The 16,262-nt window shown below is 36.4% G+C and overlaps 1 protein-coding gene across 2 annotated transcripts; it reads left to right on the top strand.

Annotated features, from left to right (window-relative positions):
• Positions 1-12,193: 12,193 nt before the first annotated feature.
• LOC131330401 ((-)-germacrene D synthase-like) lies at positions 12,194-16,009 on the top strand. 2 transcript variants are annotated; one of them, XM_058363967.1, is made up of 7 exons: positions 12,194-12,346; positions 12,778-13,048; positions 13,689-14,067; positions 14,396-14,617; positions 14,877-15,015; positions 15,123-15,371; positions 15,504-16,009. In XM_058363967.1, the coding sequence occupies exons 1-7, from the start codon at positions 12,209-12,211 to the stop codon at positions 15,795-15,797; spliced, it is 1,692 nt and encodes a 563-aa protein (XP_058219950.1). In that variant the 5' UTR covers positions 12,194-12,208; the 3' UTR covers positions 15,798-16,009. The 2 variants fall into 2 exon arrangements, with proteins under 2 accessions (XP_058219950.1, XP_058219951.1); XM_058363968.1 differs by having other exon boundaries at positions 13,692-14,067; positions 15,504-16,008.
• The last annotated feature ends 253 nt before the right edge of the window (positions 16,010-16,262 follow it).

Raw genomic sequence — 16,262 nt, 5'->3', positions numbered from 1 at the left:
TATTAGAGCCCTGAGGTGTGTGAGCAATTCTTTTGTCTTTTCTAGAACCTTGGCCTCCTTGCAGAGGCCTTTTGTCCGTCATGTCAGGTTTGGGTTGGTTTTCTGATATCATAAACCTTTGGTCTTTGTTTATTGGAGGCATTTGAACTCCTCCAATAGTGACTCCTTTACCTCCTTGCCTACCCCCCCCCCCCCCCCCCCCCCCCCCCCCCCCCCCGAGTGCAGGGCTGTTGGACGAGGAAGCATGATAAAAAGCTGGACGAAGTGGAATTTCCACCTTTGAACTGAACTGGCCTGCTTGGTCTTGGCCGTCGCCGTAGATACCAAACTGTGGAAAGATTTGCTGCTAAGGAGCGAGAGGTAGTCTCTCTGTAAGCGTAGCAACTATCTTGCTCATTGCTAGAGTCAGATGTTCCAAGGATTGAGTGAACGATTGCGAGATTGACTGCGTAACATTGTGGGAGATTTCACGTCCTACCAAAAACATATAATTTTTGATGTTGTCTGTAGCGTCGCTAAGATCTTGAGCACTGATCTGAGGACCAATTTCTTCGAGTAATGGCACGTCAACTACCATTCCCTCAGGACTCTGTGGTGAATCCGGGATGGGTGGATCCGATTGTTACTGCTGTTGCTTCCTTGCCATAATAAAAGTCCTTAAACAATTAGGGTCCCACCGGGCGTGCCAAAAGATGTTTGGTCACAAAATGGCTTAAGGACTAAGCACGGGCGTGCCATGACTTTTCGCGTCTAACGTAAGGACTGAATGTCTATTGTTTGACTTCGTAACTGTAGCGGCGAAAGTGCTACGAACCTATGGGCTAGATCGCAGTGACGGTTCGTGGTTTTGCCACAACGAGCGTGGACTTCATAATTTTCCTAACCGTGTAGGAAAGAACGCAACATAAAAAGGACTTTATTATATCGGAATAACAAAGTCAGGTACAAGGAAAGTAAAAACCCGAATTACTTGAAGAAGTAATTGAGTTGAATGCAGGAAAAGTAAATATAGTTGCTTCGCTGGGAAGATTTTGGTTAAGCGGTGGGCTTGATTGGTGTGAGAATCTTTTTTTTTTCTTGAGTTCTCATATTTATAGGCTGAGGTGCTCCACAGTTTTGCATGCAAACGGATTTGCTATTCTCTTCTCGTGATGCCAAGTGTCCTTTGTAACTTCCACTTCATGGGATCATGGGATAGTGGGGTTATTGGAAGCTAATAAAATTACCCAAATGCTTTTCCCCATCATGGGAAGTTACTGGTGGTTTATAAGAGATAGTGGGCCTTTCTCCCTTCCTAATTTCATGGGCGTCAAAGAATAATGGGTCATTTGACTTGTTAAATGGCCATGTGGCAATCATCCCCGTTAATTCACTCCCCATTTCTTCGTGAGATTCCACTTCGCTTCTATTTGATGTGATATTGGGCCTCTTAGATAATATAAAAAGGCCTTTTCGCTACAAATCTTATTTCTTCATTTATGGGCTTCATTTGACCATGAATACTCATAGCTCATAATATTAAGGGAAAATGACGGTCAAAGACGTGTTTTGATAATTAATACCCGCTAAGAACATTTTCAGCTTTAACAATTGTTCTTAGCATGTCCTTGACGGGTATTAATTATCAAAACACGTCTTAGGCCGTCATTTTCCCTAAATAAGGGATTCTGAACCCATGGCTGAATTGAACTATAATTAAGTAGACCCAATTGATATTTGTTTTGGCCCACTGATTCTGATCCAACAACTCTTCATTTTATGAAATTTCAATTAAATGGCCTTCTGGTGCTCGTTTAAAACTGGGTGCTAAGAACGGGTATAAACACTAACTAATTAAAATGTTAGTTAATTCCTTGCTATTTATAAAGTACTCCCTCCGTCCCAATTTACTTGTCCCAATTCTATTTTAACTGGATAAAAAAATTAGTTATATTTTTAAATTGGTAATGAATTTTATATCCAATATGGATCTTGTTTAACAGATCGATTTATTCTATAATTCAATGTTTTCTAAATCACCTAAAATATTATAAATTACAAGATATAATCAATTGAAAAGTGGTACGAACTCCCAAAAGTGACAATTAAATTGGGACGGAGGTAGTAGCAGTCAAGTCAAATTTTTTTTAGGCAGAATTTTTTTAGTTTTTTCAGGCGGATCTTTTCGCCACACAGACACAGCAGCAGTCAAGTCAAAAGCAAAAAATCTCGAGGAAATGACCTGAGATGAAAGCAACGTTTTTCTTTGGGTTAAATGTCTACTTCCCCCTCCAACTATTCCAATTTTAGTTACTTGCCCCTCCAACAACCAATTGAAGCTACTTTCCCCTCCAACTTTCAAAACGTCAGCCACTCCATCCAATCCTTAATTCCCGTCCAATTCATGGACGGAAAACAAGCAGCTCTAACCCCCTCATCCAATTGAAGGGATTTATGTCTTTAACCTCCCAATATGCCAATATATATGTATGTATATCCTTTTTCAGTCAAAACCCCTTCATCCTCGTCTGCATCTCAAGTCCCCGTTCCAATCCACGAACAGAGTCAGTCTCTCTCTCTCTCTCTCTCTCTCTCTCTCTCTCTCTCTCTCTCTCTCTCTCTCTCAATACCTTAGGAGTGAGCAAACCCTTAAGTGTCAGGCCAACACCACTTGGCCAATTCCTTGGGGTTAACTAGTAGAAAGAACAGTTTAATCTTTGCAATGCAAAAGCCTATTTTGGCTTAATAATTAATTTGCATTTTTTAATTTTTATTCATGAAAATTTTGCATTTGGTAGTTTTGCGTCAATTTTTTTATGCATTATTAGCTCAACTCGACAAGAAGAATTTAAAAAGTAAAAAAATTATGAACCAAACTATAATATTTTTTAATAAAGAAAAAATAATAATTCAAAACATTTGTCTATTTTGAAATGCAAATTTTTGTGGCTCAACGTACAAAAAATGCATACACTATATCTCAACAATATTCCATCTATACTACTCAATTTTGACGTGTTAAAAATTATTAACCAAAGTTTAAATTGGGACCCACTAAATAGTTGCAAAAAATAGCTGAAGTGTTAGTGTGATTCCCATAGCATTATTTAGCTAAATAAACCAAGTAGCTTATTTTTTTTGTTCTTATTCAAATTTTTCTCGCATTTGTTAATTTTTCGTCAATTTTTTAAAAATTATTGCTTCATCGTGACGAGAGGAATCTAAAAAGTTAAAAATTACGATCGAAAACCTAATTCTTTGAAGACAAAAATAAGCAAATAAGCCAATTTTTCGTCTTTATTCAAAAAAATTGATTTTCGATCATAATTTTTACTTTTTTAGATTCCTTTTGTCATAACGAAACAATAATCCCTAAAAAATTGAAGAAAAACTAACAAATACGAAAAAAATTTGAATATGGATAAAAAAAAAAAGCCACTTGGCTTATTTAGCCCAACAACCCTTTAATGCCTCTTCCATTTCTCCCTGTGGAAGAGCATCCATTTCATGACGTGGATTCGGTGAATTGGACATCCGGACACAATGGTGAAATCACGTTTGGGGTTTGAGTTAGAATGTCCAGATTACCTTTCTTTTGGCACCAAATCCACTTTTGGGGCACCAAAACCATTATTGGGGTTAGTGCTATTGGGTTTTCCGTCCATGAATTGGATGGGAGTTAAGGATTGAATGGAGTGGCTAACGTTTTGAAAGTTGAAGGGGGAAGTAGCTTCAATTGGTAATTGGAGGGGAAGTAACTAAAATTGGAATAGTTGGAGGGAAAGTAACTAAAATTGGAATAGTTGGAGGGGGAAGTAGATATTTAACCCTTTTTCTTTGAAGAGCCTTTCCTTCATAGGAAGGAGGAAAGCTTGGACAAGGTTTTAAAGACACTACGAGCAAGTTTACCGGTCATTAGGTAAAAAAATTTGTAAACAGTGCACATTTTTTATTTTATCTACTCATATTTCTTTCAACACTACACCAACACTATCTATTTAACCTATCCTCTATTAAAATATATTTTCTTTCCTTTTTCAATAGTGCACCAAAGTGCAGATTTTTCAAAAAAGAAGAAAGAGGAAGAGAGAGGTACGGAGAGAGGAGAGAGAAAATAATGTTAAAAATCATATACCTAATGAAAAGTCCTTAGCTACTAGTAGTGTACAACTGTAGATAGAGGAACTCTACTTAATTGTTTACAGAGGCTGCTGCATGACACTTTTTCTCATTTTGATGAGCTAATATAGCTAAAGAGCTTGTTTACCTTGACTGGTAAACTTGCTCTAAGGGCATCCACATATCTCTCTTTACTATCCTCTTCAAACTAAATTGAAGAGCCAAAACAGGAAAAAACACTCAAAATCCCTTACATCAGTCTCTCTTCTTTCCTCTCTACTTTGAAGAAACTCTAGTTTTGCTACGGTAACTCGTTTGGAAGGACAAGCAACTGTTCACTTGCTTCTGATTTTTATATTCTCTCTCTCTCTCTCTCTCTCTCTCTCTCTCTTTTGTAATTGTTGCATACCAGCGGTTGGGTTGGAGTTGCGGGCATGGATCGCGAAGGTGTTGTTGCCGACGACGGCGCAGATCGAGGGGATCGCGAAGGTGTTGTTGCCGACGACGGCGCAGATCGAGGGGATCGCGAAGGTGTTGTTGCCGACGACGGCGCAGATCGAGGAGGTTCTCGGCGATGAGCGACGAGGTTGCAAACTTGAGAAACAGAAGATTTGATCCCATAATATAGTAGCCCTTAATCGGACGATTCAAACCCCTCAAACCCGATCGAGAACGGAGCCTTGCATAGATCGCACGCGCTATCTGCGTTAGACGCGTACATCTCTCTCTAAACGGCGGAGTCCTGCTTTTGTTTAGACAACTCTCACTTTCTATTAGAGGCAAGGGAGAGTTTTTTTTTTTTTTTTATCAGAAGGAAGAGTTAAATGGAGTATTTAATTGAGGTGAGTTTGATTATTTATTGAGAGGAAAGTAAGAGTAAAGAACCTGATACAGTAGTTATTTTAAAAGTAAATAGTTAAAGTAATAAAGTGACTTTTTGAGCTGTAAATTGGTCCAAAATATAGAGATTCTAGTGCGGATGCTCTTAGAAGGAGTATTATTTTCCGAGAATCGAAGAAACTGTAAAAGGATTTGGAGGCGTACTTAATGAATGAAGAGTATAGATGGTTTATTCAGATGTCTAAACCAATTGAGCCTAGTTTAGTTGACCGAGACTATTACATCGTTTAAGAGGTCAAGAGTTTGAATCTCTCCATCGCATTCGTGTGGGCGTGTTCTTCTCTTTGTACTTGGTGATATAATTTCTCCCCGTAATGGAGCTTCGTAGTTGGATTTGGCGTATACTGAATGTGGAATTATTTAAGAGGCTAGGGTTGGAGTGGGGACCTTGATCACCTATTTATATGCCCTGGTTCCATCATAGCCCATCATAATAGATGGAACCATATTGAGCCATTTAATTGGTCTCTACATATAAAATAAGTCTGCACCACTTAACGCACGTTATATGACCCAAATACGTGCTAATAGAAATGTGTCTATTACTCGGGTCACATTAATTTAACGATCACAACCTTATGGGTAATACCGACATCACTCAAGTCTTATTTGACAACATACAATGTTTAAATTTATGATCTATGTAGGCCCACAAACAGAAATTTGCTAACATTCCAAGGATTAATTTTTCTGAAATGCCCTGCAAAAATATTTTTTTTAAGGAGAACTCAACAAGGTACATCAAGGAAAGGGGAGGGAGAAATTTAACCAAGAGTTGGATGGAGAAAAAAAAAATGCGAGACGAGTCAAACGGCACGCACATCCCAAACCAGCAAGGAAAACCAATAGCAGCCGGAAGCCCAAAGCACATCCCATCAAAGGATTAATTTATCTATTATATATTTTAGCTAAAAAGCATGCATAATATGAGCCATTTACTTGGACTTCCACGTGAAGATTTTTTCTTCATCTTGGGGTAAGCATATTTTTTTTGTTGTTGATTATTACTCATTTCGTTCCTTTTTAAGTGTTTTGTATTTTATTTTGGATTTTCCTAAATAAGTGTCCTTTTGTAAAGTTTGATAAGTAAAAGTGTAATGATGATGTCTTTATAAAAGGTAAGTATAAAAAGTACTTCTTCCGACTCGATTTGTTTGTCCATTTTCACTATTTGGGATTTCTTACAAAATTGTCTATATATTTCAATTTATAATATTTTTTATATGAATATTGATATTGTTTGATAGATCTCAATTAGATTTAAAATATGATGTTTTTGAAATTATGTAAAACATTATAGATTGTGAGATTTTGACAATTTTTTAAAAGGCATGTATGTCGAAATTGGACAAACAAACTGGGGCGGAGGGAGTAATATTTTGAAGGTACAATTATGTTGACTCCTAAAACTGTGTGAAAGTCAAACCGAGACACTTAAAAAGGAACAGAATGAGTAATTAATACCTATTGGATCAACTTAATTCTCCATTTAGTCCCTTCAATTGGATAGTGCACAAGTTTAATTGCGATAGTCTGAGCAGTTGATCAGCAATACTTTCACCTTACGAATCCAGAAAAAATGCAATGTGTATGGGAAAAAATTGATACAATGTGTATGGGAAAAATTAACTCAAGGGAACAAGTAATCAGATAACCAATAAGGGCCCATTTCGATGCGGGATTTATGAAGGGGGATAAGATAGTATGGGGTATTATGTAAGAAGAATGGACCTATATTGATGTGATGGAGGAATTAAATAGTACTTGGTTTGAATAAGAGAAAAATGAGGGGATATTGTTGTTTTGTAGTTAAAATGGAAGAGAAATATGGTATTATGTAATAACACTCCAGAACCTCTCTATAAATAATCTCCCCACCGGGGTATTAGGGGGTACAAGAGAATCTGGGGCTTAGCTAATACCCCAACAAAATGTTTTCCCAAACCATAGCTTAACCATGAGCCCACGGTCTTAGGAGGGGATATTACTAATACTCCTTTGATAGCCCCCCTCCAAACAAGCCCTTAGGGCTCGTTTGGATGCAGGATTACGTTTGAGGGTATTATACAATAAGAGGGATTAGATAATATGGGGTATTAGTTAATAGGGGAATTTAATTAGCCATCCTTTTTACCCTACTTATTTAGGTGTTCATCCTAATGTGTTTAAATACTTCTCTTTCTATCCTCAAATTCAATTAAATCCTAAACTATCCTTTCTTTCTCCTAATTTTTCAAATCTTTCATTTTTTTTTTATCTTTTCTAATTATCTCAATTCTTTCTCCTCTTTCAAACATTTCTCTCACCTAATCTTTTGAATTTTTTCTCTCTCTTAATCTTCTCTCTCATATTTTTATTCCCCTAAAATCTGAAAAGAAAACATGACTCTTACAAAAACAAATGTGTAAGTCGGAAAACATTGCAAAACACGATCAATTCACAAAACATGGCAATACGGCAATACCTGATCGAGGTAGATGAACAAAATAAGATCAATTAAAAAATATGACAAAATCGGAAAATATGGCAAGTTTCGAGAAGTATAGGTTTTGATCGAGGTAGATGAACAAAGCATGATCAAATCAGAAAACATGACAAAAATCAGAAAACATGACAAGTTTTGAGAAGTATAGGTTTCAATCGAGGTAGATGAACAAAACATCATCAATTCACAAACATGACAAAAATCGAAAAACATACACCGAAATAAAAAATCATAACAAAATTTGAAATAATCAAAACACATATACCGAAATCATGACAAAAATAGTGGCTTATCCACCGGTCTTCGAAATAGTGGGCATGATGCAGCAACTAATTCAGTACAGGGGCGGTGAGTTGGATGTGATCTCAGGAGGGCGAGTTCTCACAATCAACAGGTTAAAATACGACGATGGTAAATGTTTGCCTGCGACTACGGAACCATCGCTTATTTTGAAAAACAAAATCATGCCATCCGTCACTTATAGAGCAATTAATCGCTCGAGCGACGTGGGCCATCCATGGTTCGTCGAAGAACCAGGAGCATCGGTGACAGAGGTAACGGCGGAGTACAGGAGGTTGGCGGGGGGAGAGAGAGATGCTGAATGGGAGAAGGATGGATTAGTTGGACAACTTGACTTTGTACGGGTACCAATTTGTATTGGGGTGTTGGGCATATACCACACTTGGCTTATACTTATCATAAGGGCGCAATCCTAGGAGATGCCGAGAGCCGTCGCCAGTGGGTCTTCTCCATAATCGGGATAATCGGGAGAGATAAAGAGAGATTGGGGGATTTGAAACTTAGTGGCCTATAGTTAAGGATTAAAATAAAAATATTCTATAAATAATATATATAATAATATAAGGATAGGGGTATAATGGGGCAACAATGTATTTTAAGGATGAGAACATAAGTATTTAAAACCTCTAGAATGAACACCTAGATAAGTCTAGTAGGTATGATGTCTATTTAATTTCTTCTAGTTAATAAGGGATTACCCACATTTATGGAGGGGTATTAAATAATACATGGTTTGGATGATGTATTAGAAATGTGGGTTAAAGTAGTACTTGGTTTGAATGGAGGATTAATTAGGGGTATAAAGAATGAGGATTGATGTAAAAAGCTGTTAAATGAGCTACAAGGGACAGAGAAAAAAAGAAAAAAGCTGCAAGGCTTGGTTTGGAGGAAAGTTGAGAAAAAAAATGAAGTGTTCCAAATTTCAATTTGATCGTTTCAATGGGTGGGAAGATTTTATTTTTTTGATTATTTAATTCTAAAGAGTCATAATTAAATTTTGACTCTAGAACTCTTGTTGATTAGCTTTAAGAAAATCGTATAACTAAATATCCTTAGGGCTAACCAATGAGAGCCCTAAAGCCAAAAATTAATTATGACCCTTTAGAATAAAATGATCAGAGAAATATGATCTTCGTACCGGTTTAAGCGAATTAAAAATTAGAGCACTTAATTTTTTAACCATATTTTTTAGGGCTAACCAACAAGAGTCCTAGAGTCAAAATTTAATTATGACCATTTAGGATAAAATGATTAGAAAATTAAAATTTTTTCACCGGTTCAAACGGATTGAAATTTGGAATACTAATTTTCTTGCTCGTCTCTTTCGAAGAACCAGTGCCGCGAACAGTTGCGATAGGAAATGGGTTCCTTGGGGTGGGAAAAGGGGATTACGAGGGGTAGAATTGTCCGAAATATAGGAGGAATTGGGGGAATTCCACAGCAACTGGTCGAACCCTACCCATCGCTAATACCCCCTCAGCCAGTATTAGCTGGTGTAGTGAAAGACGGGATAAAGAGAATACCCCTCCATTTTGGAATGCCAAACGGAGTCTTCGGCTGGGGCCAGGAATTAAAAGGGGATATCACAACCCCTTCACAATACCCCATCCAAACAGGCATCAGAGTCTTGCACTACAGAGTAAGAGAAAAAGACTGATGGTTGAAGAGTCTTGCCAGCCATGAATAATACTGTTCAACAAAGGATGCTTACAGTGCGCAATGAGAACTTTCCTCAGGCATTTTGTCCGACCCCAAACGAGGGCGCGTACGTTGTACGTACTTGGATTGAAATTAAGGTTCTCTAGGCTACTGTTGCAGAAACGAAAATCCCACAACTCGTTCGAAAAATTCGGCCTCTTCTTTGGAGGAAATTATATAGGTATATATGGAAGTCTTTGTTTTTGTGAGTAGTAATAGCAGAAGAGTCACCATACTCTTTGAGGCTCTTTCAATGCATTTCTTCTTTTATTGTATTGTCATCTTTTGATCTTGACGATAAATAAAGTTTTCTTTGCCGTTTACGAAAAGACCTGAATCACCTATAGGTTGAGGCAAAATTTCCTTGTACTTTACATCAGGCTCACTGCCGCGGCCCAGCTACTAAACTTTGGTTCTTATATACTCGTGATCATCCATATGTAGACCTCTAATTTGGAATGGATGTTACATTTTTACCACAAAATCTCATCACATGCAGAAAGCTGTTGTATAGCCGTGAACTCTCGTAACTACAACTTTTTCATGCTTCAAACTCTCATAACTACATCACTCTCAGTTCATAATTGTTAGACTTGTTTCACATCGCTCATTTAAGCTACCCAAAGTTGATTAATATATTCTAGAGTTTATTTCATCTATATATTGCCAATTGATTTTGAGTTGGAACCTACCAAGAATTCTAACATAGTATCAGAGCTAGGTCTTGGGTGGCCTCACCTCTCGTGGGAAAGTGTCTGTCACATCTCTGTCACCTGAGTCAATCGCTCAGCTCCTGATTTAACAATAACATTCACCTCAAAATCATGACTTTATTTTGGTATAATTGTTGGGTACAATATGTTTTTCTACTTAAATTTGTGAACAAGAAAGCTTCTTTTATTTCTATAAATCACTAAAATTCCACAAAATGAGGGTGTAGTCCAATAAACACAACAGAAAAAGTCTCTACGAACCTCATAATCAGAGAGCCAATATTTTCCGCGGTAAAAGTTTGTACTCGAAGGAGTAAATTTGAAGTGAAAACGTAAGCAAACAACATCGATCCAGTCCAAGATTTGAACTGACCTTACATACCTAGTCAAAATTATATATATCTTGGAGACCAACTTTTCTTCGCTGACAAGAGAATGAATTGTGTAAGCACAATGTCCCTCGCAAGGAAAATATTGTTCTTCTAGATACACAGATTTGGTGATCCGCAAAAATATGTATATTAATACTAGCCCGATAGGGATAGTTAGAACTATAAGCAATCTGCAATTTTTTTTCAATTTTTTTTAGAATAAAATAGCCGATCATCTCTGTGTTCTCTTTTGATTTGAAATGATATGCCAAAATTTTCTTTCTATATGCATTTTCTATTAATATTTTGGTTATATATTCTGAGAATCACCAATACAATTAATATACTCAAGGGGTAAAAATTCTACTATTCGTTTGGAAATTTAGCCTCTTCTTAGGAAAAACTTTCGTAATGGTAGAATTACATGTCATAGTACGTGGTACTAGGGGTATGGTGCACATGCATCGGGCGGGGCGAGGCTTATACCAGATAATAACGAGACTTGTGCATATTCAAGTCCAGCCCTCTAAAAGTTTCAATATTTCTAAGCCTGTCCAACTAGCTAGCCCATTTTTTTTAAACTAAAAAATTGCACGTAGTTTCGTAGAAGAGTTTTCACAATTCAATTGAAAATAAGGCTTCTTGTTTGAGAACGGTTTATTACAAGAAAAGTTAATTATAGATTAACACTTCGTATTAATTAGAATTGGCCTTAGAAAAGTTATGCAATGACACTCACTTTGTTTGGTTTTCCTCTAAAAAATGTTCTTTTCTATTTTTTTGACTGTTATCGTGATTTTGGTCTTTAATAATTTTTTATCAAGTCTTTTGTCTTACTGTATTTTTTTTGGATGTATATAGCACTTTTAAAAAAATTCACTAAAGACGAAAATTACACAAATTTATAAAAAAAATTATCAAAAAAATTTATTTCAAAACTGATAACCAAATAAAACCACTATTTCATATTCTTCTAATAAATACGACCAGCCATGCATTGTTAATCTCTTAATTAGTTGCATGCACGAGCTTAGTCAAACAAACCTAATATTTAATTTCCACAATTCAAATGAGCACGAGGGAGAAAACTTGAAGTGAAAACGTAAGTAAACAACATTGACCCGTTCCTAGGCCAAAAAGTGATTTTTTTTTTGTTGCTAAAAAGTGATTATTTCTCAAAATACGTAGGTAAAAATAAAAAAAATTATTTTTCCAATTCCTCTAGTTAAGACGAATCAATAATTCACAAAAATTTGATAAAAAATTAACAAATGCGAAAAAAATTCAAATAAGGACAATTTTCAAATTTAAGTTAAGTTAATAAAAACACAGCCTTAGTTACAAGTATATAATTAACTTTTCTTTGCTGATTAAAAAAAATAAAATCTAATCAACCGTTGAAATACAATTTACCTGGCCAAGAAAAGGGTAGTCTTGACCTATAACCGCAAGCAATCTTTATTATATAATTTTTTTTAGAATAGGAGGACATCCAAACTCTATAAATAGCGAGTACGAGAGCTCTTCTGTCTATCCAACCAACTAGAGAGAGAAAGCAAGGACTAAAAGAGTATACTTTCTTGTTTAGTCGGGCTCCCCCTTCTCTTAACCGTTCATAGCCTCCAAAGCAACCCACTAGGAAAATGGAAATAAACTCTAGCCCAACTCTTACATTGACCCACGGCCAAGGCCAAGTACCCCAGGGCCCTCCACGTCGCTCTGCAAATTTCCATCCGAGTGTTTGGGGAGATTATTTCCTTGCGTACGCTTCTGTCGCCATGGTAAAATTGTCTCAGATTGTCTTGAATCATATGTAGAATACTTAAATTAAATCCTTACAGCCTTCCAAAATGATCAACATAAATGCTATTTTTTTTATATATTAATCTCGGTTTAGGATATATAGTGAAAAACAAGCATAAAAATATTCTTATTTGATTGAGTTACGTAGCAATATATATAATTTCAATATCTTCGTTTCCATCATATATACTTTAGTAGTTCTCTTCACAAAGCCAAGATTGTTAGGGATATTTGATTTCGTAGTTACAAATGTTTCGGTCATATTTTGGTGACAAATACTGTTGTTTGAACACTATATAGTTCATAGACATAATATCTGGCACCCATTTGTGACATGTTTAGTATCATGCAAGACAACTGCATTAATTAGACTAGTTTCAAATGAGCATATTTATCATTATTTTCATAGGAACCAGAGGTTAAAACGGAGCAAAGAATTGAGCAGCTCAAAGAAAAAGTCAGAGAGATGATAGTGGCAAGTGCTGATAAACCTTCACAGAAGTTGAGCTTGATTGATGCAATTCAACGCCTAGGCGTAGGCTACCATTTCGAAACAGAGATTGATACAACATTACAGCACATATATGAAACCAATCATGAAATAGCCAACGATGAAGATCTTTACACTGTGGCTCTCTCATTTCGAGTACTTAGACAGCAAGGACATCCTGTCTCCTATGGTAATTCTCTTTTACTTATTACCTATATTTATTTGGTTACATCCCCGATTTTTATAGTACCCATATTTTGGTTGAAATTTGTTATTCTCAACGAAGAGATATATAAACCTGGACGCACACTCATTGAATGTGTACTGTGTGTGTGTTCCCATGTGAATGTGAGTGTGTATATGTAAGTATTTGTAATTGATCGAGAAAAATTCATCAAAAAGTAGGAAACCGGACCAATTAAGAAAAAAAAAAGGCGATTAAATGACGATAAAGGAGACCTTGGAAATCATATATATGTTCTCGGAAAAGATAGCCAAAATGTTTTTTTTTTAATGGAGCCAGGAAAACCTTTTATTTTTTTCTTAGTGATCTTTTTGCTTGTGAAATTACCAATATTTAATTTACCTGTCGTTGACTGCAATTGTGCTAATAGGATTTTTGAATACTAAATCCTATACAGATAGTAAACAACAATTATAAGATTCATCATACGTTATTTTATTATACAAAAGTAATTGCCTTTTGACTACTTTCATGAAAGTTTCTAAAGCCACAACTACTGATTCTCGTTTCAATTTCTTATAATTTTCATATCTCTAACATCTTGTCTTCAAATTGATCATGCATGCATGTTTTTGAATGGTTTAAGCAGATGTATTCAACAAATTCAAGGACGACGAAGGGAAATTTAAGAAATCATTGATTGGTGATGTGAGAGGATTGTTGAGTTTGTATGAAGCTACACATCTGAGGGTGCATCAAGAAGACATACTAGATGAAGCACTGGAATTTACCACCACTCACCTCAATTCTGCACTACCAAACTTGAGCAATAATCCAATTGCAGCACAAGTAGTTCATGCTCTAGATCAGCCCATCCACCTGGGCTTGACAAGGCTCGAGTCAAGGCATTATATCTCCTTCTATGAAAAAGATGATTCCCACAACAAAGTTCTATTGGATTTTGCGAAATTAGATTTCAACTTATTGCAGAAATTGCACCAGAGAGAGCTAAGTGAATTCACAAGGTGACATAATATGAACTATTCAATAAGCCTATCTAGAAGCTCTTGATTAGTTTTTTTTTTTTTTTCTCGGCAAAAGAATTTCATTAATCTCTGAAAAGATACAAAGGTTAAAAGGACAAGGGCATCTGAAGGAAAACTTACTAACCTAAGGTTGTATCGCCTGTATCGTCTTTTTTGAAGACTTTATAGCTTTTCGAAAAAAATGCTACATTATCAGTTCATCTTCACAAAGAAATCCGGGGTATTATATACATGTTAGACCTATGTTTTACATACAATCAATAATATATCATTTCATTTTTCTTAACCGTGCAATTTTTGTGTTTAGGTGGTGGAAAGATTTGGACGTTGCAGGGAAACTACCTTTCGCTAGAGACAGAGGGGTGGAGTTGTTCTTTTGGATATTGGGAGTGTACTATGAGCCCCAATATTTTCCTGCTATAAGGATTCTAACCAAATTGATTTCCTTGATTTCCATTAATGATGACTTATATGATGCTAGCAATGCTACCATCGAAGAACTTGTGATCTACCATGATGCAATTCAAAGGTTAAAATTTCCCTCTCCATCGTGATCTTAAACTATTTTTTATTTGACCTGTTCTCACAAGATCAAAACCTTGAAAAGTTTTAAGTTGAGATTCCTAGACTGTGTTTGAATCTTGAATTTGTGATGGAACGTTGTCAACTAATGCTAGAGTATAAATTTCGAAATCTAAAAGTAGAATGTAAAGTTATTATCTAAATTTGGTTTCAACAACTATTGCTATACCCCTTGGTCATTTCCCATAACCTATTTGGATTGTCAGGTGGGATGTCAATGCCCCGGATCAACTTCCGGACTACATTAAACACTTTTATCAGAAGATTTTGGATACTTACAACATGATTGAGGATGAAATGGCCAAGCAAGGAAGATCATATCGAGTCGAATACGCCAAATCCGCAGTACTTCGCCTTGAACAAACTGACTTCTTTGTTTAATTTTTACAATTTATTAGAAGTTAGAATTCCGTCAAATAGTACTTACTCATTGTCCTCAAAATGAATTGCAGTTGAAAGATATGGTTAGAGTATACTTGATTGAAGCCAAATGGTATCACGAAGGCTACGTTCCAACCTTGGAAGAGTATATGCCAGTTGGGAAACTGAGTGCTGGTCTCCGATCACTTGCGACCGCTTCCCTTGTTGGAATGGGAGAGGTTGCGACCAAAGAGGCCTTTGATTGGGTTATCAGTGATCCTTTAATTGTTGAAGCTTCTGGAGTGATTGGCAGGCTCATGGACGACATCGTTTCCCACGCGGTAAGATCGATTGAGGATATAACTTGTTCTAAAGTAGCCATAGACTCATAGTACAGCATATATATAATTATGACATCGATCCTTCGTACTACCTCTTTTTTCATGCTAACATTTGTGATGGTGCAACTGCAGTTTGAGCAAGAAAGAGGTCACGCAGCCTCAGCAGTTGAATGCTACATGAAACAATATGGTGCGACAGAAGAAGAGGCCGTTGCTGAATTTCAGAAACAAGTTACAAGTGCATGGAAAGACAACAACTCAGAGTGCCTCCGCCCAACCGCTGTCCCAATGCCTGTCCTCTTGAGAGTTTTCAATGTGGCACGAACGTTTCATATTGTATACAAGGATGCAGATAGTTACACACATTCTGGGGCCAAATTCAAGGAAATAGTGACCTCGGTACTCGTTGATTCTGTGCCAATTTGAAATCTCTCTTGCAAAAGGTTGAGCCCAATGATACGGTGCCAAGTAGGAATGTTGTGTGATGTTGCAATAGCCAATTTCTGTTTTCAATAAAAGATCTGTTTTTCCTTTCTGTTTTCATTTTCCAGTTGTGTAGAAAGGTGAGGTAGAGCGAGGAGGAGGGCAAGCACTTGTATGTAACGAATTAATTGGGATGAAATATATGCTCGATCCCATCTCTATCCCTTTGATCAATAAAATTCCCATTTCAATCTATCTCTACTTCCCCTTGTATCACCCGAAGATCAAGTAATCTTATGAACACCTATTTGTATCGCTATGCCACTAAAAACAAGATGATTCCCACAACAAAACTCTAATGGAGTTTGCAAAATTGGATTTTAACCTATTGCAAAATTTGCACCAGAGGGAGCTAAGTGAAATCACCAGGTAATCGCCTTCGTTGGTTGAGTCAAATTGTAGTGGTCT

Source organism: Rhododendron vialii, chromosome 6a, assembly GCF_030253575.1.
Source record: "Rhododendron vialii isolate Sample 1 chromosome 6a, ASM3025357v1".
NCBI lineage: Eukaryota > Viridiplantae > Streptophyta > Magnoliopsida > Ericales > Ericaceae > Rhododendron > Rhododendron vialii.
The sequence above is the reverse complement of the archived record's forward strand: the minus strand, read 5'-3'. Positions and strand labels throughout refer to the sequence as shown.